This window comes from Globicephala melas, chromosome 14 (assembly GCF_963455315.2).
Source record: "Globicephala melas chromosome 14, mGloMel1.2, whole genome shotgun sequence".
Taxonomy (NCBI): Eukaryota; Metazoa; Chordata; class Mammalia; order Artiodactyla; family Delphinidae; genus Globicephala; species Globicephala melas.
The window spans coordinates 57,919,123-57,946,106 of NC_083327.1; the positions used below are offsets into that span (position 1 = coordinate 57,919,123).

General features: G+C 38.8%; 1 protein-coding gene across 2 annotated transcripts; it reads left to right on the top strand.

The window, feature by feature from the left end:
* The first annotated feature begins 14,841 nt into the window (after window positions 1-14,841).
* Window positions 14,842-26,605, top strand: ARG1 (arginase 1). Of its 2 annotated transcripts, XM_030853445.2 has the most exons (8): window positions 14,842-14,898; window positions 19,445-19,517; window positions 21,887-22,061; window positions 23,910-24,069; window positions 25,296-25,390; window positions 25,730-25,834; window positions 26,057-26,193; window positions 26,439-26,605. In XM_030853445.2, exons 1-8 carry the CDS (start codon window positions 14,842-14,844, stop codon window positions 26,603-26,605), a joined length of 969 nt encoding a protein of 322 aa, XP_030709305.1. The 2 variants fall into 2 exon arrangements, with proteins under 2 accessions (XP_030709305.1, XP_060139300.1); XM_060283317.1 differs by lacking the exons at window positions 23,910-24,069; window positions 25,296-25,390.
* Window positions 26,606-26,984: the final 379 nt, after the last annotated feature.

Consider the following 26,984-nt stretch of genomic DNA (forward strand, 5'->3'; position numbering starts at 1 on the left):
AGGTGACGTTCCAATGCTCCTCCTCCTTCCAACTAATTTATTGTTTAAGAGCAGAAGCCCCAGGTCCTGCTTTCTAGTTAATTACTAAATATTAATTTATCTTTTAGAGTTGTTTTAATGGAAAAGACAAAACACAATCTCTGAGTGGTTTGTATGATACTAGAGGATAGAAAATCCATTCCTGGGGTGGAGGCTTTTAACTTCCAATTGCTGTCCTTAGTGACAAATAGATCAATTTTTGTTACTGATCAGTTGCTCTGCTAACAGTTTCTGTTAAGACATCTATTTCACAACTAATGGAGAAATTGTTTTGGAGAGCTTGTAGGCTTTTGATTCACACGAGAAGAAATTTTTGCAAGTCACTGTCCTCTGGAATATCTGCGTAGGGTCACTAAAGTCGGTAAAAGACATTGCCTTGCCCAATAGAATGATTTTTATTAAATAAGAAAATAAACGTATACATGTACATATAATTTTAAAATAATAGCCATTATTATTCATTATAATTAATCTACAATAAATTGAGCATTTATTATAGCTGGACACTGTATTAGACACATTACATACATTAGTTAGTATATTCTTCACCAGAATCATTCAAAGTTATTATTATCCCCATTTTGTAGATGTTGTTCAAGGTCAAATACTCCGGATTCAAAGCCAGACATTTCTGATTCCAAATCTATGAACTTTTCACAATATTGCACTCTCCTATTATGACACATAGAGTCCTAATATTCATATCATGCTTCATCAATTACCATGAGGAAGACTATTACGACAGAATTCCAAACTCCTCGTGTAACTGAACACTTAAAATGTTTGAGGGGAATTCCTTGGCGGTCCGGTGGTTAAGACTCAGTGCTTCCACTGTAGGGAACATGGGTTCAATCCCTGGTCGGGGCACTGAGATCCTGCAAGCGGTGCTCTGTGGCCAAAAAAAAAAAAAAAAAAAAAAAATTTGAGGAACTAACTGCGCAACGCTCATCGTCACCCTTTCTAGTTCCTATGACAGCTGCCTCTGTTTTAAGCTGGTAAAATACTCTTATTCAGTATTGGGTTTATCTTGGCTGTTGTATGAGAGCCCGTAGAATGGATAACTTTGGAATTTTAACAGTAATTTCAATAGTAGTGAAGAGTGAAAAACAATCTAAATATTCATCATTCAAGTTAATTATGGCAAGATCATTTGATAGAATATTGATATCTCTTTAAAGCATTCTTCAAAAAATTATTCATAACATAGGAACTGTTCAGAAAATAATTCTAAGAGAATAAAACGAGATATAAAATTGTTCCCAATGAACAAAGTTGTTTGCAATGAACAACACGTGTAAATACATAAGATATTAGAAAGTAACATAGCAGAATATTAGCAGTATTTATATATGAGAGGTAGGGTTGTGGGTAAGCCTACATTTTCTTATTTTTTCAATATTTTACAATGGGCACATATCCATTTTTAATAATAAAAATATTATTTTGGTCTATCATCAGGAAGAAAAATAAAAATTATGAGGAACCTGACAGATTATTCAGTGAATAATTGAGTTGTCTAATTGAAATGATAAATGTCTCCAATCAGTCTCCTTAGAGATATTCATGTTTGGATATAAAACTTTCCTGAAACTGTGTCTGTTTTATAGAAAACCACACGTTACTAACACTTTCCTTGTGAGTTTGGCATTATAAAATACTGGTTTATATATATTCATTGTTTTCATGCTAGAAATAGCGTAGAAGGTGCCTGGTACAAAGTATGTTGTCAATAAATATTTGCTGAATGAATGAATGAGTAGGAGACAATTTCTCAGGTTGTAATGCACAGAGAGGTCACCTTCTGTCTACTTTCTTTTACCGTTGCAATCTTGGATTCTTTTTTTTTTAAAATCAATCAGCTGGTATGTTTATGAGCATTGTCCTATAAATATTTTAATCATAATTTTCTCTAAGCCTTCTCTTGGAGAATTAGTGTAAATATGCTTAAAACAGAAATATGAATTCAACTAATACTAAAACTACATGTGTCTTAATGAGGGTGTAACTTCTTTTTGTCAATGTAGGAAAGAAAGCATCAAATCTTAAACTTGCATACAATTGTCTGAAATCCTTGAAAACAGTAAAAGCTCTTCCCAATAGCACAAGTCTTCCTGGAAGTTCACTTGTAATAGAGTTTGGCAACAAAGTCCATGGACATTACACTGTAAATACCACTTATATCCCTGCTTTCAACAGCCTTGTTGGTAAAAATTTTGAAACTTTGGAAGTACTGTACCAGAAGGTAGACCTCAGTGGGAATGGAAAACAATGGATATTCCTAAATCTGAGAAAAGAGCAGTGACTGGATCCACCCAATTGAGAAACCACTTATCCCTAACTAAAGTTGTATTTTTATACTCTAAGGGCTTTCTGGCTGTTCTCCCAGTCTCTATTTGCCACTGACTCTCACAAACAATTTAGGACCACTTTTTTGAACAGATACAAATAAATCAGCCTATGGCATTTCAAGAAAAAAATTGTGTATCAAAACATTTTAAATTTACTATTTAGTTGCTTATTTATTTTTCCCATGCTTTGAGACTATGAAGAATTGGAGGGTGCTTTTAGGCAACACACATAATCTAATAATCAAAAATATACTAAAAATCAGGATCAGATAAAATGAAAGCGAACACACACACACACACACACACACACACACACACACACACACACACACACACACAAAATCAGCTTTGAGCTTCCTGGAAAACATAGCCCCAAAGAAAAGTCCAAAAGAAGAAAACTTAACTTTCTCAGGCCAAGCAACACTTTATAGCATTCAGTTCTGAAAGAAATTACTCAGGGGACTTCGTGTAGGGAACACTTAAAGATATAGCACACAATAACTTCAATAATAACTCCACTGCAAATATAGATATAAGGCTGCTTATATCTAAGACTTATAATATATAAGGCTTCTTCTTATTGTGTCCTTCCAAAAAGATCAATTTCATGATACTAAAAAGCAACCCTGGGAGATCAGTCTGCAGTGAATCAAAACAGTGCACAAGGATATTACTTTCTTAGATTGTGGTTCAAACTCTGAATAAAACCTACATTAAAAAAAATCAGAATGGATGAATTGCTTCACTTGAGAACACTCATCTATTAATAGATGTAGGTATAAAGTGTCATTGATTGAAGGATGTTCCAGCCAAATACTGTAAAATCAACTAAAAGGGGAGTGGCCAAGTTGGCAGCGTAGGAAGACCCTGAGCTCATCTCCTCCATGGGCACACCAAAATTACAACTATTTATAGAGCAACTCTTGATGAGAAGAACTGGAAGACTAGCAGAAAAGATCTTCTACAATTAAAGACATAAAGAAGTAACCATGAGATGGGTAGGAGGGGCAGAGATATGGTATAGTCAAGATCTATACCTCCAGGTAGGCAATTTACAAATGGGAGGATAATTACAATGGCAGAGGTTCTCCTCAAGAAGTGAGTAGTCTGAGTCCTACATTAGGCTCCCAAGCCTGGGGATCCTGCACCGGGAATGTGAGCTTCCAGAATGTTTGGCTTTGAAGGTCAGCATGGCTTACTTTCAGGAGAGCCAGAGGGCTGTGGGAAATAGAGACTCCACTCTTAAAGGGCCTACACACAATCTCACATGCTCTGGAATCCAGAGCAAAAGCAGTAATTTGAAAGGAGCCTGGGTCAGACCTACCTGCAAATCTTGGAGTACCTCCCGAAGAGGCAGGAGGCAATCTGGGGGCATAGACACTGGCAGCAGAGCTCCTCGGTTGCATAGGACATCTCCTACCAAAGGCCACTTCTCCAAGGCCAGGAAACATAACCTACCAACAAGATACATAGAAATAAAATCAGCAAATTAGGCAAAGTAAGGCAACAGAGGAATATGTCCAAAATGAAGGAACAGGATAAAATCTCAGAAGAACTAAGTGAAGCGGAGATAGGCAATCTCCTCTACAGAATTCAAGATAATGATTATAAAGGTGTTCCAAGAACTCAGGAGAAGATTGGATGAACAGAGGGAGAAGTTAGCAGTTTTTAACAAAGGGTTAGGAAATATAAAGAAGAACCAAACAGAGATGAAAAATACATTATAAGGAATCAATAGTAAATTAGATGATACAGAGAAATGGATCAGCAAACTGGAAGACAGAGTAGTAGAAAACACTGAAGCTGAACAGGAAAAAGAAAAAAAAAAAAAGAAGTGAGGACAGTTTAAGAGACAACATCAAGCACAGCATTTGCATTATAGGAGTCCCAGAATTAGACGAGGGAGAGAAAGGGGCAGAGAACTTATGTGAAGACATAATAGCTGAAAACTTCTCTAACCTGGGAAAGGAAACAGACATCCAGGTCCAGTAAGCACACAGAGTCCCAAATAGGATCAACTCAAAGAGGACCACAGCAAGACGCATGGTAGTTAAAATGGCAAAAATTAAAGATAAAGAGAATATTAAAAGCAGCAAGGGAAAAGCAACAAGTTATACACACAAGGGAACTCCCATAGCACTATCAGCTGACTATTCAGCAGGAAGTCTGCAGGCCAGAGGGGAGTGGCAGCGTATATTTAAAGTGATGAAATGGAAAAATCTACAACTAAGAATATTCTACCCAGCAAGGCTTTTCATTCAGATTTGATGGAGAGATCAAAAGATTTAGAGACAAACAAAAGCTAAAAGAGTTCAGCACCACCAAACCAGCTTTACAAGAAATGTTAAGGCAACTTACCTAAGCAAAAGCGGAAAGGCCACAACTAGAAACATGACAATTATGAAAGGACAATCTCATTGGTAAAGGCAAATATACAATAAAGATAGTAAATCAGCCATGTATAAAGCTAGCAGGAAAGTTAAAATACAAAAGTAGTAAAATCATCTATATCCACAATATGTAGTTAAGAGATACACAAAACAAAAAGATGTAAAATATAATTTCAAAAACAGTAAACATTGGTGGGGGGGTTAGTAAAAACGCAGGGTTTTAAAAATGTATCTACTTAAGAGATCAGCAACTTTAAATAATCACATATATAATAATCATATATATAATATATATAATAATATATATATACTGCTATGTACAGTGTGGGGAACATAGTCAATAACTATGTAGTATGGTGACATATTGTAACTAGACGTATCATGGTGATCATTTTGAAACATATATAAATACCAAATCACTATGTTGTGTAACAGGAACTAACATAGTGTTGTAGGTCAATTATACTTCAAAAACAAACTCATAGAAAAAGAGATCAGATTTGTGGTTACCAGAGGTAGGGGGTAAGGGAAGGGGGAATGGCATGAAGGTGGTCAAAAGGTAGACTTCCAGTTATAAGATAAATAAGTACTAGGGATGCAATATACAACATGATAAGTATAATTAATAGTGCTGTATGTTATATATGAAAATTGTTAAGAGAGTAGATCTTAATAGCTCTCATCACAAGAAAAATATTTTTTCTATTTCTTTAATTTTATATCTATATGAGATGATGGATATTCACTAAACTTATTGTGAGAATCATTTCATGATATTTGTAAGTCAAATCATCATGCTGTACACCTTAACCTTATATAGTGCTGTATGTCAATTACATCTCAATCAAACTGGAAAAAAACACCAACAGTGGACTGGGACCAATGAGCTCAAAAGCCTGCTAGCACTAAATTCAAGTTTTTACATATCTAGTGACTTCCCTGGTGGCGCAGTGGTTAAGAATCTGCCTGCCAATGCAGGGGACACGGGTTCGAAGGTCTGGGGTCTGGGAAGATCCCACATGCCACAGAGCAACTAAGACCATGCGCCACAACTACTGAGTCTGTGCTCTAGAGCCTGAGCCACAACTACTGAGCCTATATGCCACAACTACTGAAGCCTATGCACCTAGAACCTGTGCTCGACGACAAGAGAAGCCACCGCAATGAGAAGCCCACACACAGCAACAAAGAGTAACTCCCGCTCTCCACAACTAGAGAAAGCCTGCACACAACAATGACGGCCCAACGCAGCCAAAAAAATTAATAAATAAATTAATTAATTAAAAAAATTTTTTTACACATCTAGTTGTTTTAAGCATTGCCCAAATAAACAAAATTTTAGCCATTTAGAGCTGCCTGTCTGCTTTGCATACTTCACCAAATAGCGCCCAACATCTGCTGGTCATAGATAAGATAAACCCTGTGATTATATAGGTGCCAAGCTGCTGCTGCCCTTCAGAGCTTTCTGCCCCAGAGGCTTCCTGGGAGACTGCTGAGAAACAGCACATAAACATTTAAGTACCCTCTTTTCTGGGAATTTCCTTGCCCTTCTCTCCTTCTGGATGTCCCCCTCCCCCAAATAATCTCTGGATTGTTTGGTTCTGGTTCTGTGAGGGACTATTTTCAGATGGATGGATGGTTATAGGAATAGAGGTGTGTGTGTGTGTGTGTGTGTGTGTGTGTGTGTGTGTGTGTGTATTTCCTAGCTCTGCCTGCTGAAAGAGCACAGAGGCAATGATTTCCCAGGAGCGATGGGCATTCCTGGCACCCGGATCTTAGTTTCCACATACCGTTCTCAAATAAAAGGAACTGGGGCTCCTTGGACAAATGGCTAGCCCCAGGGCTGTCATAGGGAAAGAACAAGATGAAAGTACAAGACGAGCCTGGAATATCTCGTGGTTCCAGAAAGTAAGGAAGTGCTCAATAAAGATGGTGTCATTAAAACAAGATACACAAGTCAGCTTGAAACATTGGCCAAATCTGGGGTAATCTGAGAACAAAATAATAAACGGTAATGTTTTACGTCAGGCAGCTATAACAAAATACTATAGACTGTGGCTTAAACAATAGAAATTTCTCACAGTTCTAGAGTTCAAAATCAAGATGCCAGTAAGGTAGGTTTCTTTCTTTTGGCTTGTAGGCAGCCGTCATCTCTCAGTGTGCTCACAGGACCTCTTCTTTGTGCAATCATGGAGAGAGAGAGCAAATTTTTGGTGTACCTTCTTATAAGGGCAATAATCCCGTCATGAGGGCCCCACTCTCATGACCTCATCTAACCCTAGTTACCTCCCAAAGCCTCCTATTTTCAAATACCATTGAGGGTGCAGGGTTCAGCCTATCAACTGGATGTGGGGGACACCAACATTTGTAATAGAATATGATGGATCAATACCCATAGAGTAGAAACCACGAACACATGGTGATATGAATAACTGAATAAATAAATAAATGGGGAAGGAATAAAAGCTCTTTGTTAGAGTAGAATTCCAACTAACAAATGTAAAAAGTGATGGAAATAAATGATCACCATTTGGCAAATGTCACAGTAATAACTCTTTTAGTCAAGAATCATCAATGAAGGCTAAACTTAGTGGGTTGAAGTATAATGAGAAACAGGATAATTACATAAAACTGATTAACCTCACAAGATATGTATTAATCACAAAGAGAAAAATAGTAACTCTACAGTGGAGAAACCTGGCAAATCCTACTTTAACTGAGAGATCAAAGTCAACCTCAACAGTAATGGGAGAAATCAACATCACATGCCCTCTAACGTGATACACTGAGAGTATACAGTATTACTTTTGTGGTATTCTTGCAAAAATGTAAAACCTGAATTTAATCAGAGGAAACCTCAGACAAACCTAAGTTGAGCGACTCTTTAAAAGTCTGAAGTTTATGAAAGACAAAGAAAAACTGAGGAACTGTGGTTAAAGGAGATTAAAGGTGATTAAAGGAGTCTAAGGGGACATAACAAGTTCATGCAATCTGTGATCCTAGCTTCATCCTGAGTTAAGGGCTCTGTCTATATATTATACCTCTGGTCCCACATAACGAAAAGTACAGAAGCAAGCAGTAAATGAAATGGTTTTTATTAAATACTTATTGATTGATTACTTACCAAGGAATCTAGGTAGGTAGAGCCCTCTGCTTTCATCAGCCTCCCTCTCTTTGAGTAGCAATGTGTTTTGAACCACCCACAGAATGTAAGTGTGCACGTACACAGGTCAGAGGAGCTCTGTCCTTCACCAGAGAATTGATAGCATATAAGCTAAAAAACTGAGTGGCTGCCTTCAAAGTGCTGGACTCTGCCAGGTAAAGCTGTTTCATGATCTCAGAGGTGACTCTCATTCGTCCTTAACTCTGGAAAGCCAGAGAGCCAAGCCTCCTTGCTGATGTGTCCTGAGGACACATCTTCAAACGGTTTACCCAAAGAGTGGATATCTTGTCGATTCCCCCTTTTGGGAAATGTCACTGGAAAGACCATAAGTTCAACTTTCTACTGTATTTTGCCAGAATGCTCTCAAAAATTCACCTGTAAACTTCCAGTTTCCAAGAAAGTAGGCTAGGTTATTGAGATCATCTCTCTTGATGACAACAACTAAAAATAATGGGCAAAACTCACTTAAAAGCAGTGATGACCTAACATGACAGTAAAGAATTGTGAGGTTAAAATTAAAAGGGAAAATGGGAGCCTCAGGAAGTAAGCTAGAACAGAAGCTGCTTTTGCTCTGGGGCATTTGAAAATTCAGGTAAATTTTAACTTTTATTTTGACAGCCTTGTGGAGTGAAATGGACATAAATCAAAGCTCAGGGCATATAAAAAGTTCAGAATTAAAGAAGAAACCTTAAAAAAAAAAAAGCTGTGACCCTTTAGAGGGACTATCCTCAGAGTAAGGTGGACAAGAAGTTAACCAGTTTTTACAAAGATTTGCATCCAAGTTGCAATTCACCTGGGTGGCACTGAGACCCTGGGCCCTGAATTGGATTTAAGGTAGTTTTAGACTTGTTGTGCCCCAGGTACCTGGAAACTACACAGATTTTATCGGAGGAAGATACTTTTATCATCTCCTCACATTATTCCTGAAAGTATTTTCATTAACAATGACCAGCACAAAGGTGACCTAGCATTAAAAAACAAATCACCATAAGAAAGAAACAATAAGAATAGAAGTAGGCCTAAAAAGATTTCAAACACTAATTACCAGCTACAGACTACAAGCTGACTCTATTTACTATGTTTAAAGAAATGAAAGACAAACTTGGAAATAGCTACAGGGAGAAGAAACCCATATCAAAAAAATGGATAATAATTGAGAATTCATTAAAGAGATTTAGCTGATGGACAAATTATTGAACCAGGGAATAGATCAGAAGATGTTCCCTAGAATGCAACATGGAAAGATAAAAAGACAAAAAGAGCAAGAGATAAGAGAATAGACTTAGAAGGCCTAACATACTTTTCACTTTAATCCCAGAAGGAGCGGAGAAAGAAGGTGAGGCGGAGAATATGACACTTGCACATATAAAAATGGCTGGGAATTAAAAACAACCTGATAAACAATATTTATCCACAGATTCAAGAAGCCAAAAAAATCCAAGAAAGATATATAGAAATGCACAGCTAGACCCAGCACACCAAAACTACAGAAAGCCAAAGGCAAAGAGAAAAATCTTGAAAACGACTAGACAAAACCCCACTTTCCTCCAGAAATGCCTCATTGGAAGCTTAGATAATGTAATTCCCAGAGCATGAACCAAGATAATCTTAAAACAAAATCCTGCCATCTCTTAAATTAACACACTTCTGGTTTCCATGAATAATTACAAGAAATTGATATCCAGTGCTGATTAATACACAGACACACTAAAACTCCTCAGCAAAAAAGGAAATTTTGTTTTTAATTTTAGTTTAATTTTCCAGAGAAGTCAGACTTTGAGGGCATCCACCATTTAGTAGGACAAATCAAAAGAAAGTAACCACTGAAACATAATATATAATGATTTGACTCTCAGGGTCTAGGTAGAGAACCTGATGAATTTTCTACAGATTCTTTTGTCAACTTTTTCAGAGTATATGGTTCACTACTCACCAGGTTTCATTTCTGAAAGATTCCGAAAATCCTTTTAATTTTTTAAAAGCTAAAGTTTGACTGTCTCATTTATAAGAATGAAGAAGTCTTGCAGGTGAAGAGAGGTGGCATGAGAAGTGGGAGTGGCATTAGAGCGATCCAAGAAACGTGGATCCCGTTCTCAGCTCTAGACTCAATTCGTTGTGTGAGTTGAACAAGCTGCTCTACCTCGGGGGACACGGTTTTTCCATATGCCTGACTTCTTACATTCCCAGCCACATTACCTTGGAGTAAATCTAGATCCCAATAACAGGCATACACAGTAGTTCTCTGGCTCCAATCTTTGCCTGTTAGTGCAGGACCTTAAGTCCCTACACTATTTCTAGGGTACTCTCAGCTGACTCACATGTGCTCATGAAACCAGAGATGATCATTTTCTGTGATTTATACCTTCTTCCTTCTCTCTTAGATTCTGTCTGGGAGTCTGCCACTGCAGCTTCCGAAATGAAACTTAAATACCTTCCCCATCCCAAGGCTGCAGTTCAGGGTCCCCTTGGGAACTGAGGGATAGCCCTGGAGACTTCGGGGCACCAGGTGGGTGGGTCTTCCACTTTGGGGTTACTCACTGTCTCCTGGTGCAGTGCTGCCCCGAGCTCCTATGCTCATAGAGAGATCAGTGACATCCCGACATTTTGTTTCCTATAGCCCCCACACCCTCAGGAGGACTGCCTCAAGTCTGACTGGGTAAAGAGAGGAAGGCAAAGAAAGAGGAGGAGGCTATAAATACATCGTCATGAAGTGACATGAGCCAGACGCTCAGAGTGAGGCTTCTTTCATGGCCGCCCACTCTGCTTAAGCTTCTAGCATGCCTCAAAGGGTTAGAAGAGTTCCTTCCTAGAGACATGACTAGGTAACGTACCAGCGATCATTAGTTTGAACATTTCTATAAAATCAAAGTGTTCCAGGAGCGGGCCCCTTCTTATTGTATTGGGTTTAAAGAGTTCGGGCAAAAAAGAATGGATATATGTATATGTATAGCTGAATCAGTTTGCTGTACAGCAGAAACTAACACAACATTATAAATCAACTATACTCTAATAAAAATTAAAAAAGAAAAAAGAACACTCAGTAATTCAAGAAAACTTAAGAACCACCTGGAAACACTGGTGCTGACCGCGAACGTCCCATCTGTAGCACATACATCGTAGACCCACTCCCCTGCTGTCGTACCCACACCCCTGACACCCACCCTGACCCAGACCGAGATAAAACAGGCTCCAATGCCAGCCTTTCAGGTCACTTCCTGAGTAAGAGATGGCTTAAAGAAAAAGAAAATATTTAATGGAATCTCTTCTCAAATAATATGTTACAACAAAATATAAAGAATGTACACAATACAAAAATATTTAGAAGAAAAAAAAAGTTTGGGCAATGCATCAGACAAAAGGGTTCCCTGAAATCACTTCATTAGAGATTTAGTCCTTTGGATTTTTTGTACTTTCTAGTTCTTTATAAAAGTGCTAAGACTCCTGGGCTTCATTGGAAGACAGTCTTGTTTGTTAGTTGGCTGATGAAAGGACAATGCAGAGATGGGCCACAGTTTGAAGCCTTAGAAAGAGAAAGAGGTAGAGAGTAAGAGCTCTATGATTTTTTGGTTTCTCTCATCATGTAACTTATTTATTCATCCTTTCTTTTTATTGCAAAACCATTAGCGGAGGGCTCTTAAGGGTTGCACTGTGTTCCCCTAAAGATATGGTGAAGTCCTTATCTCCAGTTCCTCAGAATGTGGTCGTATTTGGAAATAGGGTCATTGCATACATATATAACTAGTCAAATGAGGTCATACTGAAGTAGGGTGGGCCCTAATCCAATATGACCTGTGACCTTATAAGAAGATGGCCATGGGAAAACACAGAGACACAGGGAGAAGACCATGTGAAGATGGAGGATTAGAGTGATGTATCTACAAGCCAAGGAATGCCAAAGGTCGCTGGAGAACCACCAGAAGCTAGGAAGAGGCGAGAAATGATTCTCCTATCGGTTTCAGGAGGAGCATGGCTCTGTGACGCCTTGATTTCAAACTTCCAGCCTCCAGAATTATGACATAACAGATTTCTGCTCTTTTAAGTCATCCAGTTTGTGATATTTTGTTATGGTAGCTCTAGGCAACTAATACAAGGGCCTATGTGTCAAACCTCATTCTAGTGGCTTTGGATCAAAGTCAAATAAGATGTGGTCCCATCTTCAGGAAAGTGCTAGATAGGATTTCAGAGAGAGAGAGACAGAGACAGAGAGACAGAGAGAGAGAGTGAAAGACGGAGGGAGAGAAGGAGAGATATTAGATAAGAGGTTTGTACTACTAGGAGAAGGGCTTTAAAAACTTAATATATACACTCTAAAATAAGGAAAGGATTGAGCTGGAAAAACTGGAGCTCTGATAGGATGATATAGGTACGATGCCCTCTGTCCTCTTCCTTTTGAAGTCCTGAGATGACAGCTTTGGAGATCAAAAAGATGGTTTATGTTCACAACAAAAAGGAAACAGTGATCACTAGAAGTCAGCATGGGTTTACCAAGAAGAGAGTGTCTCTCAGGGTCAGTTCATCACCTTTGACAGGGAAGTCAGACTGGTAAGTGACAAAATGTAGCAGGCAAAGTGTAGCAAGAATTTATTGACATACCTGGAAGTTTTCCTTATGATATCCTCACAGCCAAGATAGAGTGGTTGAGCTGGGAATTGAGGGAACAGCTGTACCTATGGATCCATGACTAATGAATGGAACTATGACAATCTGGGCTGAGGTTTCCATCGGAATGCCAAGGAGCTCTTTCATAGGTGCTGCCCTGTTCAGTATTTTTATCAGTGAATTGGAAAGTCAAGCATTACCAAATTTGTCTTTGATGGGCTAGATGCCTCCATCTACACCTGGATGTGTGCACTTGGTTCTGGATAGGATCACATAGTTAAGGAGGCCATAGGGAAGCCAGAAGATGTTTTGAAGGGAATGACCAAGTTGATGACCTGAAGGAGAGTAGCCATCATGTAATATAAGAAACTGGTGAGGTATTTGGGGATATACAGGCTAAACAATAGAGAATGCAAGAAGTACATGAAGCCGAGGGATAGTGTGTTTCACTTGGATTGAAGGGTTGTAATCACCGGGTCAAGTAATAGGAAGGCAAACTCAGCTTGATATAGAAGGAACTTTCAGATGTTAGAGTAAAAATAATACACCCACAATGAAACCTGAAAGATATCAAATCTCTATGGACTCATCTACAAATTTAGTAAAAATCCTAGCAGGATTCTTTTTAAGGAACCCATCAACTTATTCTGAATATGTAGATGAACAGAGGCTCATGAATAGCTAAATCAGTTTTGAAAAAGAAGAGCAAAATGTTACTATTAACCGAAGAATGGTAAGATATACCGTGAAGCCAGGATAATCAAAGAGTGTGGACCTGGTACAGCCACAGGTAAATAAGCCAATGGATCAGAAGAGCCCATGTGTCTAGGGGAACTTGGTACACGAGGGAAATAACACTCGAATCCATGAGGCAAAATGGAAGGACGGCTCAGTGGGTGTTGTTGAGGAAACGGATGGACTCTACAAGGGAAAATAGAGTTGGAAAACTTACACAATGTACAAAGATGGGTATAGATGGATTAAAGAACTAAATGTGAAACATAAACTCTAAAGCAAATAGGAGAAAATACAGACATATATATTTGTGATCTTGGAGTAGAAAGGACTTAATGAAACTTCCAAAGTGCAAAGCATAAGGAAAAAATTATTCAACTGTCCATTTCAAAAAATAAGAATCTTGAGTGATGACATATAAAGTTATCAGGTTACTGACAGATTAGAAAAAAGTTATTTGCAATGTGAAACCATAAGAGGTTAATACTTAGCTATACAAAATACCCCAAGTAAATATCTAGGATATATTGGGTTGGCCAAAAAGTTCGTTTGGGTTTTTCTATAAGATCTTACACACTGGTCTGCCAGGCACACATGGCTGACACTTCCTCTGCGTTTAGAATGTAAAGTCCAGTGGTTAAGTGGATCTAGAATGCCCACGACTGTGTCATGGCTCTTCCTCTTTGTGACATTTGGCAACCCCTCTGAACTTTAGTTGCTTCATCAGTACAATAACACAAATAATGAGGCTGGTCATAAAATTCACATAAGGATTAAATGAGATAATATAAAACAGAACAGCATCTGGCACATGATAAAAACTCAGTCGTGGCTGTTTTTGCATCTCTATTTCATTTTGATATTATGAGTCCAATAACTGTTACTTTCCCGCATATCATATTTCAAAATTAGTATGGTAACGCTTCTGGGTTATTAATCAGGCAATTAATTTTTTCTTTAATTAATAATCAGAAAAGGAAGTCATATGCCTTCCCTGAGACTGTGCTCTGGTGGTGTATGAGGTGTGCCTCGTGGATTAACTATTAATCCCAGAGTGAAAACTGAATTCAGTGTTGTAGAGCTGGAAAGGATGTGGGAGACCATCTTGCTAGTCCCAGCCCTTTCGACACAGGAGGATGCAAAGACCTGGAGGAGGTAAGTACCATGCCCTGAGTTTGCACCGCAAGAACCATAGCACTTCTTCTGTGGTTTTGATTAATTAATTATGACTAGAAAAGATAATTAGGAAATCAAAGTGGTGATTAGGAAAGATTAATGTCACTAGCTGGCTTTGTCAAATGGGTGTGAACTGTCTACATGAATGATCTCACTTAATTAGAGACCTAGACCCAGAGGACTCATAGTTATTCCAAGTATGAACTTGCTGGACTTCCACTTGACTGTTGCTTTGTTTCAGTAGGTGGAGCCACTCTCCCTCATTAGAATAAAGTAAACAGATTTAACTCAATTATAAATAGAAAAAAAATATGTGCTCTCCGTCACTGAGAGTTGCACAGAGTGACGACTGCCTCGAAACCCTGGGTGCAGCGGTGAGCAGTGCTGGAGCATGAGTTCCAAGCCAAAATCCATAGGGATCATCGGAGCTCCTTTCTCAAAGGGCCAGGTGAGTAAAAACCCTGGCTTTGAAGAACCGGAATTTATGAGAAAGTTTCGAGCTTCAAAATTACTAAGGTGTTAATGTCTAGTTAGTTAAATTCCCTGATACAACCTGACCTGAAATCTATGTTTTAAAGTCCTCTCATCATTTTGCATCATTGTATAATTATGGTCACAAATCCATTTATTCTTATGGCTCCTAATCTCAGCCACAGCTAATTTTATTTAAATCTGCTGAATTTTTCCTCATAATTTTTTAAGAGAAAATATTTTTATTTGAATGGAAATAGACTATTTCTGCATTGTAGTTACTCATTTAGATTTCTGTGCTCTCGATGCTTTTGGTGTTACTGTGTATGTAGAAGGAGATAGAATTTTAAGAAAACACATTTGTTTAGTTATGTAATTAACACCTAGAAAAATTTCATAGACGGGCAGCAACCTTTAGAATTTAAAAATGTGGATAACCTAAACATTATTGATTTATCAACTTTGTGAGTGATTTATATTATTTTAGGGCTTTCATGATTCTATAAAATACTGATTTCATGGACTCGGTAGAGTCCCTTGTACACCTCTCTTTGAGGGAGGAAGAAAGAAAAACAAAAAAGGAAACCCACCTGCAAGTTGACCACATTGAAAGGACAAATGAATTTATCAAACTCCCAGATTCCAAAACATGCCAGCCACACATAAATGTAGAGTCTTTTTTTTTTTCTGCCCAGGCACACTCATTCTGGTAAATCTAATGAGATTACAGATATCTTCGATTCCTGTAAGTGTCTGTGCTAAAAGAGGGGGGATGGGGAAGTACAAAAACAAAAACAAACAGAATAGAGTGTGAATTGACACCTTCCCAGGCTGATTTTTTGTGGTTGTGGTTGTTTTAAATGGGGTTTCTCAGGTGTCTTAGAACTTTTTCTTTGCCCGTCTGAGCAATGTATTTCTTCTCTTAGTTTTGAACTCTTGCTTTGCTCTCTGGCTTTTTTATTACAAAACAAATTGGGACAGGTCGGAGGTTAGAGATGCAAACTGCATTTGGACTGTCAGTCAATACTGCTTCACTTTCCCTGGAAATCTTCCAAAGGTCTCTCCTGAAACACAGGGACATTTTGCTGACAAAGAAGTGTTTCTTTTAATGCTGGGGGTAATTGCAAAATCCACAATGTGCTCACCTATTCTTGGGACAGGTTCTAACAAAGATAGCCCTGAAATAACTGATAAAAAAAAGAAGGAAGGAAAGAAGAGAGGAGGGAGGAAGGAAGGAAGGAAGGAAGGGAGGTAATGGCTTGAATATGCTCTGACCCCTGGACCTCAGCAGAAGGCCAAATACTGATAATAACAGCCACTCCAGGGGATAATATTTTGAAATATAGCCAGATGCATTTTCCATTCTCCATAATTTTTCCTTCCTGATTTCTACAGCTCTTCCTTATTAAAACATGGCCCGGGGCTTCCCTGGTGGCGCAGTGGTTGAGAGTCCTCCTGGCGATGCAGGGGACACGGGTTCGTGCCCCGGTCCGGGAAGATCCCACATGCCGCGGAGCGGCTGGGCCCGTGAGCCATGGCCGCTGAGCCTGAGCGTCCGGAGCCTGTGCTCCGCAACGGGAGAGGCCACAACAGTGAGAGGCCCGCGTACCGCAAAAAAAAACAACGACGACCAAAAAAAAAAAACATGGCCCCATGAGAATGAAGCTTATTGTCTCGTGATAGTAAGGACTCAGAGAGAGATATTTTTCTACACTAAGCCATAGCATAGAAGGGAAAAAAATGGCCAACATATAAATTTCTGTCCTCACTTAAAGGAGGTAAAATTGGATAAATAGGCAAAAGAGAGGATTAAAGGGCTAGAAGGTTGAGTCTGAAAAAGGACTCCATTCCCTTGCAGGGCAGTGGTTAAGGGGAGGGGGTGGTGGCAAAGAATGAAGTAGGTATTGTATTGATTTTACTGTTGAGTTAACTAAGGCTCAGAGAGATTTGAGAACTTGCTCAAGGTCACACAGCTTCGACTGTGTAATTCCAGACAGGACTGTCTGATACCAGAGCCTGTGCTCCCGACCTGCACTGGTGCATCTTTAGATCTATAGCGGATCTTAGAGTTGCAGTCAGTTAGGGAATGGAGCCCAGCTTCAAAGTCAGTAGAGCTAACAAAGAACAATGAGAAAAGACCAATCATTAGAAGCAGTTTGAATCAGACAAAAAAAAAAAAAAAAAAAAAAAAAGCTAAAAAGTGTCCCTCTGTGAAATTGATCGACTGTGATATTGTAATAAATATACAGCTGGGCCTCCATATCTGCGGGTTCTGTATCTGGAATATCTTTATGTCATTTTATGTAAGGGACTTGAGCATCCGTGCAGGGGGCAGGGGGTAGGGGGAGTAGGGGTGGGGGGATGGGGAGGTGGTGGGGTAGGGTGGGTGTCCTGGAACCAATCCTCTACAGATACTGAGGGAGGACTTTTGTATCAACTAAGGGGTGTATAAGATTTGTTGTGGTTTTTTTTTTTTTTATAAATCTTAAAGTTCAGAATGGTGTTATTTTTATTTTTATTTTTTTGGCGGTAGGCAGGCCTCTCACTGTTGTGACCTCTCCCGTTGTTGCGGAGCACAGTCGCTGGACGTGCAGGCTCAGCGGCCATGGCTCACGGGCCCAGCCGCTCCGCGGCACGTGGGATCTTCCCGGACCGGGGCATGAACCCGTGTCCCCTGCATCGGCAGGCGGACTCTCAACCATTCGCCACCAGGGAAGCCCCAGAATGGTGTTATTTTTAAAATTTTTATTGAAATATAGTTGATTTATAATGTTGTGTTAGTTTTGAGTGTACAGCAAAGTGATTCAGTTTTATATATGAACGTAAATTTTAAATTCTTTTACATTATAGGTTATTACAAGATGTTGAGTATAGTTTTCTATGCTATACAGTAGGTGCTTGTTGGTTATCTATTTTATATATAGTAGTGTGTATATTTTAATCCCGAACTCCTAATTTATCCCCTCCTCCGTCTCCCCTTTGGTAATCATAAGTTTGTTTTGTATGTCTGTGAGTCTATTTCTGTTTTGTAAATAAGTTCACTTGTAAGGGGTGTATGAGATTTGTTCTAAAGTTTGAAAGGGAGAGGGAAAAAGGGCAGGGAGTTTTATCAAATTGACAATTTTTGAGCATCTACTAAGTGTCAGCTCCGTACTACAAAATACAGTGCTGGAAGTGTAGAAAAAATTGGACTGAAATCTAATAATGGAGAAAAGACAAAACAAACACAAAACCAAGGCAAAATCTGAGCCAAGCAGCACGCTGTTGGAGTTTAAAGAAGGAGAAATTGTATCTACTTGAGAGGGGGTAGGAGTCATACAAAAAAGGAGTGGAGTGAAGGAGCAAATGTGTCCATCTGAGCGTGGGGCGTCCCTGGCTGCCAGGGACAGGAATTTGACATGGAGGATTTGCCCAGCAGCCAGGGCAAGTCATCCGGTAATTTGAGTTGGGAAGAAATATCTACTTAGTTTGGTGCCGCAGCACAATCCTGGGGATAGATCCACCTGTCTTTTGGCACACCTTCTCCCCTGGGAACACAAAGTAACCTCCTGTATTGAAAAGGCTTGTTGGAAATTAGAATCAGAGAGACACATGCAAGAACCGGTTCTTTAGATGGCTAATCTGCCAGGAGGCTGGAGAAGATTTACAGCTAGGAGGAAGCGTGTTAGCTTCCCTGATGTAAAATGAGCAAAGGTAGAATTGTGCCAACTGTGCTTAACCAGGTCAAAATACCTGAAATACCGGGTTAGTTTTGTGGTTTCGGCTCCCGGGTGATGATTTTCCCTGCTGCCTGCTTTCTCCCCAAGAGCCCTAACTTACCACCGTGAGGACCTGCAAGTAGGTCTTTCTCATGCCACGCTCTTTTTTTTTTTCTTCCTTATGTTTTTACTCAAGCTGTTCCCCTGGTTTGCAAAGTTTCTCTATCACCCTATCTGTTTTCCTGAACACCTACTCACGTTGCAGAACTCAGCAGAAATATCAGCCTACTCCACGCAGACTTCTCTGACACACTCTGCTCCTGGCAGAGTTAGGATCATCCTGTTTTTGTGGTTATGAATCTTGTATCCGCGTTGAAGCAAGTCTCTAAGCACTGTAATTGGGATTAAATATCCAAATCCCCTATTAGCTTGTTAGTTACTCAAAGACAGAAGCCTTCTCCTTTTAATCACTGTATCTCCATCTCTCAGAGTGCTTTTGCACAAGATATGTGTTCACTGTGCTGGTAACGCGGTGCGATGGAGAAGAGGAGATGCAAGTTTTGGAATCTAAAGAATGTGGATGTGAACTAAGGCTCTCCCACTTGTTAGGAAAGTTAGGAAACCTTTCTGATTCTGGATCTTCATATTTGACATAGGGGTAATTCAATCTACCTTGCTGTGATGATTAAATGAGATCATGTAAATTCCTGACTCTGTAGGTATTCAAAAATTGATACTCTTCAATTGATTAATGAAAAGGGTTCCTATTGTGGGCATCAGATGGTCATGATAATGTCTGAATTACTCTATTTTTTAATTGTTCAGCCACGAGGTGGGGTGGAAGAAGGCCCTACAGTATTGAGGAAGGCTGGTCTGCTTGAGAAACTTAAAGAACTAGGTAATTTGAAAAAATTAATTACTTTTTATTGAAGTATAGTTAATGTACAATATTATATGTTACATATATGTACAATATAATACTTCACATTTTTAAAGGTTATACTCCATTTACAGTTATTATAAAATGTTGGCTTATATTTCCTGTGTTGTACAATATATCCTTGTAGCTTATTTTGTACATAGTAGTTTGTACCTCTTAATCCCTTACCCCTATATTGCCCCTCCCCACTGGTAACCACTAGTTTGAGCAGGGTAATTTTTAACTTGAAAGATCAGCCTGATTTTCTTCTCACTCTGAAGGAAGGACCGGGCTCCTGCTAAAAGAGAGTGTGTCTGGAGTGACATTTATACTACAGAATTGCAGCATTGGCTATAACCTTAGAAGTACAGCCCATAAAAAAAGCAGTGATGGGGAGCATGCTCAGTCAATACTGTTGGATGAATATCCTCACTCAGATCTTTTGTCTTTCCAGCCAGACTCTTGCGTAAGAGAATGTGTGTGTGCAAGAACTGGGGGTGGGTGGTAGGCGAGTCAGAGGAATTGCAAATGAAAAGCCAGGGGCAGCAAGAAGTACACTACTAGCAAGAGGACCCCTATTTGTGAAAGGAAAGAAAATAAAACAGTAATATACTAACAATAATAGTACCTAGTGTTTGCATGCTGTGTATATGTGTACACATATACATACATGTATACGAGCATGCAAATGCAAAGTGATATAATTTTAAAAGTATGGGCTAAAGTCAAGGTCATCTTTATATTTAGAACTCTGATGAAGTGTTGGGGAGGATATGGAGCAGCTCGAACCCTCGTGTATTTCTGGCGGGAATGCATAATGATACAGCCACTTTGGAAAGCACTTCAGCAGTTTCTTAAATAAACATACATTTACCTCTCGACCCAGCAAATCTTCTCCTAGATAGTTACCCAAGAGAAGTCAAAACATATACTATAAACACTACTACCCGAATGTTTGTAGCAGTATTATTTATAAAAGCCAAGAAATGGAAACGAAATGCCTATTAACCGGTGAATGGATAAACAAAAAGTGGTACATCCATACTACGGGATAGTACTCAACAGTAAAAAGGAACAGACTGCCGACATAGGCAAGAACATGGATGAATGGCAAAGATGTCATGCTGAGTGAAAGAAGCCAGACACAAAAGACTACCAACTGTGTGAAATTTTAGAAAAGACCAAAGCATAACAGGACAAAGATCAGTAGTTGCCTGAGGGTGGGGCAGGGATTGACCATAAAGGGGCACTAGGGAATTTAGGGGGTGATGAAAATATTCTAAATCTTGATTATGGTGATGGTTGCAAGACTGTAGATATTTCTAAGACTGGTTGACCTGTACGTTTAAAGTGAGTGAATTGTAGTGAATAACAATTATACCTCATAAAGCAAAAAAAAAAAAAAAAAAAAAAAGACCCCAAGAGAGAACAGAAGGCTTGGGGAAATGGACTAGACTAGTCCCTCTGTTAACAAGCATAATTTGGTCATATTTTATATCAGGTTGAATCTCTTGAAGGTGTTAGTGAATCATGGATACACATGGACATTTAATGACTACAGCGTACAATGACTGGTTAGTTCAGAACACTGTACTTATATCACATGAAGTTCTGTACATTGAAGCCTAAACAGGGCCTTTTAGGGAGTGACCTAGGTCCTTAGAAACTTTGGGCTAGCTGCAATTTCTTTTTTAAAGAAGTATAATAATAGAGCTTTTATTTCCTGACCTCACAAAAGCTTTAAGGCTCGTTGCTAATCATACGTTCTTATTTAATTCAGACCGTCCCACTATGAGGCAGGTACGATGGACAGAGCAGGGAGCTGAGCTGCTTCAGCTGGTGACAGATTGGACTGAAACCATGGGCTGTTAATATAGTGTGAGAAAATTTAGAAAATATTGGTGTATTTTCTTCTGGGCATAAATATATATGTATACATATTCTTTTAAAAACAATTTCTTCATTACATATACAAAACACGCTTATTGTAGTAAAGTAGACGGCACAAAAACCGAGACAGAGACCAAGACAGTGATGCCACCCATTAAGAGCAAACCAGCTTATCACTGTTACACTTTCGTGTCTAGCCTAACTGGCTCGATTCAAGCATTATCGATATTTGCAGAGAATCCAGTATACAGCAGGCACAGGTGTACAGCAAGGGTGGGATGATGCTGTCAGGCAACAGTGGACAAGGTTTTTTACCTTCACAAGTTTTTACAGCCATTCCAGACTTTTTTTTTTTTTTTTGCAAATACACCTATTTGGTAAAATTGGAATCATCCTACAGGCTGATTTGTAATCTCTTTTTTTACTTAGTAACCTGAAACTTTTAATTTTAATTATAGAGTGTGATGTGAAAGATTATGGGGCCCTGACCTTTGCTGATGTCCCTAATGACAGTCCCTTTCAAATCGTGAAGAATCCAAGGTCTGTGGGAAAAGCAAGTGAACAGCTGGCTGATGTGGTGGCAGAAATCAAGAGGAACGGAAGGACCAGTCTTGTACTGGGCGGAGACCACAGGTCTTTTTTAATGATTATCTCTATGGAAGTCTGGCACAAATACTGTAAAGGAAGTATCACCAAAACCATGAGAAGAGAGAAAATAAGGGAGAGCATTGATCAATATTTTATACCAAATTATCTGTCTTTTTTCTTTTAATTTTATTGGTTACTACTTTATTTTGGAAATATAAATTTAGCTCTGTTTGAAGGCTTGCATTATCTGTGTAACAGCAGAAAATACATGACATGTGAATGGATTTAGGCAAAATATTCAGGCTTACATTTCTAAATAAATGAGCACTGAGGAAATTCATAGTCAGTTTACTGTGCTTGATTACTGATAATAGAAACAACTCATTTAGGTCAACAACTAAAGCATGCGTTTTCCCATTATAAAAGTTAATAATTGTAAAAATTTTGAAATACACACACATATATAAAAGGGAAAAAACAATGGCAGTTGTAATTCTCTAACAACCGTTTCTACTGGAATTTTGAAAATCTGGCATACTTCCTTCCTGCCATAATTTTTTCCTTGTGTCTGATTTTAACAATTGTGTATTATCCTGTTTTGTTCTTAATCTACACTACAAATTTCCTTAGGGTACTTCATGATATATACAAGCATAATTGTTTATTGTTGCTTAATTTTTCATCAAGGTATGATATCACTATATATATCCATATTTTCAGATATTCAGATTATTTTCAAATTTTCACCACTATAAATAATGTGGCAAAGATAATTTTTGCGTGCACGTCTTTCCATGTTTACTCTCAAGGTCCCACAATATGTTATCAGAAGAAGTATAATTAGATAAAGAGTACAAACATTACAATAGCTCTTGATGCAAGAGTCAGTTACCTCATCCCCCTCCGTTTTCTCCCCTAAAGCCAAAGAGTTACCAGGGCTTCTGTGACAAAACTGCCATTGAGAAACTGGAGCTCACTTTCTTTTCTAAGTGGAAAAATTTGTAAGTGGAAATTTTAAGAGTGGCAAATGGCCAAAGGAAAAGAAACCTGTAGGGAAAGACAAACATCAAGCTGAATCAATACCTGAACATCAAGAAACGACTGCTTCCACTTTGAGAATCTGAAAGTTCACGATTCTCTGGAGGATTCCTGAACATTCACAAGTGGGAGAATGCAAGCACCACATGGCAAATCCTGATCTTTTAACTTTTGTGTAAGATATTACTTAGCGTTTTCATTCCGGCAAGTTTTCTGGAGCTTGGAATGTTTGAGATGAACTTTGAGGGTTCTGGATCTGGCTAAGAGCGGGTCCTTAAATACATAGCAGGAGACTAGAAAGTTCCAGCAGAGGATCTGAGTGAGTGAGCTCCCAGGATACACTGGCTGAAGTGGCTGTAAGGACTTCCGAGTGATGCTCCCCAATTGTAAAAGAATTGGATTTTAAGAAAAATGGAAGGACTCTGTCATAATTCACTTGGGAGAATTAGTATTTACCAAGAGAGATAAGAGTACAGAAAACGAGCCTGATTTGACCCTGAGAGTTGAGTGGTGTCTCATGCTAAAAAATTTCTTGTGTGGCTACTGTCTTTTCACAGTTAATTTTTAGTTAAACTATAATTTGCAATTTTATTAGAAGGTGGTTTTGAAAAAAATTACAAATTTATTAGTAATGCCATTGAAGTGAATAAATATAACTTGTTAGTAAATATTAAGTATAAGCTATACTTTCTCTATTGTTATCATTGTTTAATTGGCATCTCCAGTTTAAAACCTCTCAGAAATATTAGCCACTTTGACTTAAAGGAAAATCAGGTGGGGATGTTGCATTTATGATATGATGTACGTAATGATACTGCAAACCTGATGTCCATACAAACTTCTTTTCCTCTCAAGTTTGGCAATTGGCAGCATCTCTGGCCATGCCAGGGTCCACCCAGATCTCTGTGTCATTTGGGTGGATGCTCACACCGACATCAACACTCCACTGACAACCACAACTGGGAACTTACATGGACAACCTGTATCTTTCCTCCTGAAGGAACTAAAGGGAAAGGTAAACAGCTGGTTGGTATTTTGTTACAAAAGAATTATCTTTAGCAGAAGTTCAGGAGGCGGAAGGGAAGTAAGAACCCCTGGGCCATCTTCTTGATTAACTTCTCAAACTTTTTTTCTGGGCAGCCAATAAGCAATGGGTGGGCGGATAGAGGTGGTGAGGCTCTGTACCTCTACCTTACTTGACAGTTTGCAAACTGACTTCGTATGTAGCTTCCCTTCTGATTCTTAAACTACCCTTTTTAGTAGGTGGGGCAGAGAGGAATCCTCTATAAACAAGTTAACAGAGGTTCAGAGGTTAACAGACATACCAGATGTGCAGCAAGGACCGGAACTGGTCTCCTGGCACCTCCTCCTTCTACTACAAACCCCATAGCCTCTCATTCTTACCAAGCGTCCCCTCCACATCATAGGGCCTTTTCAAACATGGAGTTTTAAAATGAGGATTATGGTGGTTTATTATTTAACATCTTTACTGTGAGAAACATATATCTAAACCACAAGAGGAAGAACTACCTCCTCCTTGGAAACTTCTTTTCTAAAAGACGTTAAGATGAAATTGCAGAATGAGATTTAACATTGTAGTTCATAATTTTATTGATATGCTGTAGCATATCAATAAAACAATTTTTATTGATTCAACCGTAGCAAATTGGCCGTTGTGATGATACTTGGGGATCAAAACCTCCTTCATGTTAAATGTCGGCAGCAGTGTTTTCCGCACAGATGACCAAAGTGACAGGCTTGCAAAATGCATAGCCAGCTCATGGGAAGAGCCAAGCTTGGCTCCAGGCCATCTGAAGACACGGTCAAACCAAAGGTCTGATCGAAAATTTCCCTTAGCCACTCTCAACCACCCTCTGGATTAAGTCTTTACTGAGAAAGAGAAGAAAAGAAGGAAGCTATGAAAGTAATGGAAGCACACTGATTTCTTTACAGAAGAGTTCCAGGAGAGCAGGGCAGAGTGGAAATGGGGCGCAGGGCAGGTAAACGCTGACAAGTGATTCAGGTTAGGTGTGGGCCACAGGGTGAAGCTGGGTAAGGCCAAAGCAAACAAGGGTAGCACAGGCGGGCCGGAACTTCTTCATTTTGTATTATATTTTAATGATTTCCCTGAGATTTATGTTCTAAACCAGACACATGCAATCTAACAAGTGTCCTTAATTTTCAATGTAAGATTTGCTCAAGAGAAGCATATATAACCCAATGGAACCATTGCAATTCTAGATTCCCGATGTCCCAGGATTCTCCTGGGTGACTCCCTGCCTATCTGCCAAAGATATTGTGTATATTGGCCTGAGAGACGTGGACCCTGGGGAACAGTAAGTTTATTCCTTGATGTGACTTATCTTCCTTTTTGTCCTTTCTCTTGCTAGGTGTGCTGGTCGAGCCGATGAGAAAAAATTATTTTCAGCACCAAGTCTATATATCTATATCTACACATATTTATATGTATACACGTACATACACATACGTGTATGTATTCAGGTGATTTTTACGTTGACTTGCTATTTAGAAATATATTGATATATACATACAGTTCACCAAACTTAATATATTTTTTTAATCTCACCACACTGATCTTTTCTTTAAAAGGAAACAAGAGGGCATAGGGTCAGTCTCCTTATAAATTGTAGATTAATATATATCCTCTTTCATAGCTACATTTTGAAAATTCTGGGAATTAAATACTTTTCAATGACTGAAGTGGATAAACTGGGAATTGGCAAGGTGATGGAAGAAGCATTCAGCTATCTACTAGGAAGGTATGATACTTTGTGTGTGTGTATGTGTTTGTATGTGTGTAACATAAATATTATGAAAAGGACTTGCTACTGACACTGGTCAGTGTAAGTTATTAATAAAGCAAGGAAGTACAATCATGGAACGTCACTGGGTTGTTACTTTTTATAAAGTAAGAACTGTATTTTTCTACGAAATATTAAACCACCAATTTTAAACTGAATTCCTTTCCCACCTCTTAAAAGAAAGAAAAGGCCAATTCATTTGAGCTTTGATGTTGATGGACTGGACCCGTCTTTCACACCAGCTACTGGCACACCAGTCCAGGGAGGTCTGTCTTACAGAGAAGGTCTCTACATCACAGAAGAAATTTACAAAACAGGTATGTAAAAATCTGAGTGAATAAAGAAGGAAGTGTACACCCGGCCAATATATATTGATACCTCCCAAATCTGAAGATGGAGCCCCAACAGACACTTCCTAAATGTCCACTGCATGATGCAATGACTGAAATGTTTTCAGTTATTACACCTCTTTCTATTCCCAGATAATATTTCAAGTCAGTCTGTACTAAATTAAAAATGTCAACTGTTTAATAAATTACATTATTTCCATTTGTTGTTGTAGGGCTACTGTCAGGATTAGATATAATGGAAGTGAATCCATCTCTGGGGAAGACACCAGAAGAAGTAACTCGGACAGTGAACACAGCAGTAGCAATAACCTTGGCTTGCTTTGGAGCTGCTCGGGAGGGTAACCATAAGCCTACTGATTACCTTAACCCGCCTAAGTAAACATGGAAGCGTCATATAAAAATCTCACAGTTAATGACATAATTAGCAAATCGACTAGTTTAAACTTCTAGTTATCCTCCCAAAGGTTTGGTCTTTCAGAAAAATGTTTTGCCTTGGTAAAAGTACAATTAGTATAAACTGTATCAATTCCCTCTTGGTATGAAATTCAAGATATGGAAATGCTAACTTTTGTGAAATTAAAAAGCTTATATTCCCATTTTGGCAAAAGCCTTATCGTTAGAGAAATACACATTCATTTCCAAATAAAAATATGCTGGCATTAAAAATAAACACCTATATCAGCCCCCGTACATAGACTGGAACTCTTGATTTCAGGAGATAGATAAAGCTACCCAACCTGAAAAGGGACCATATTTCC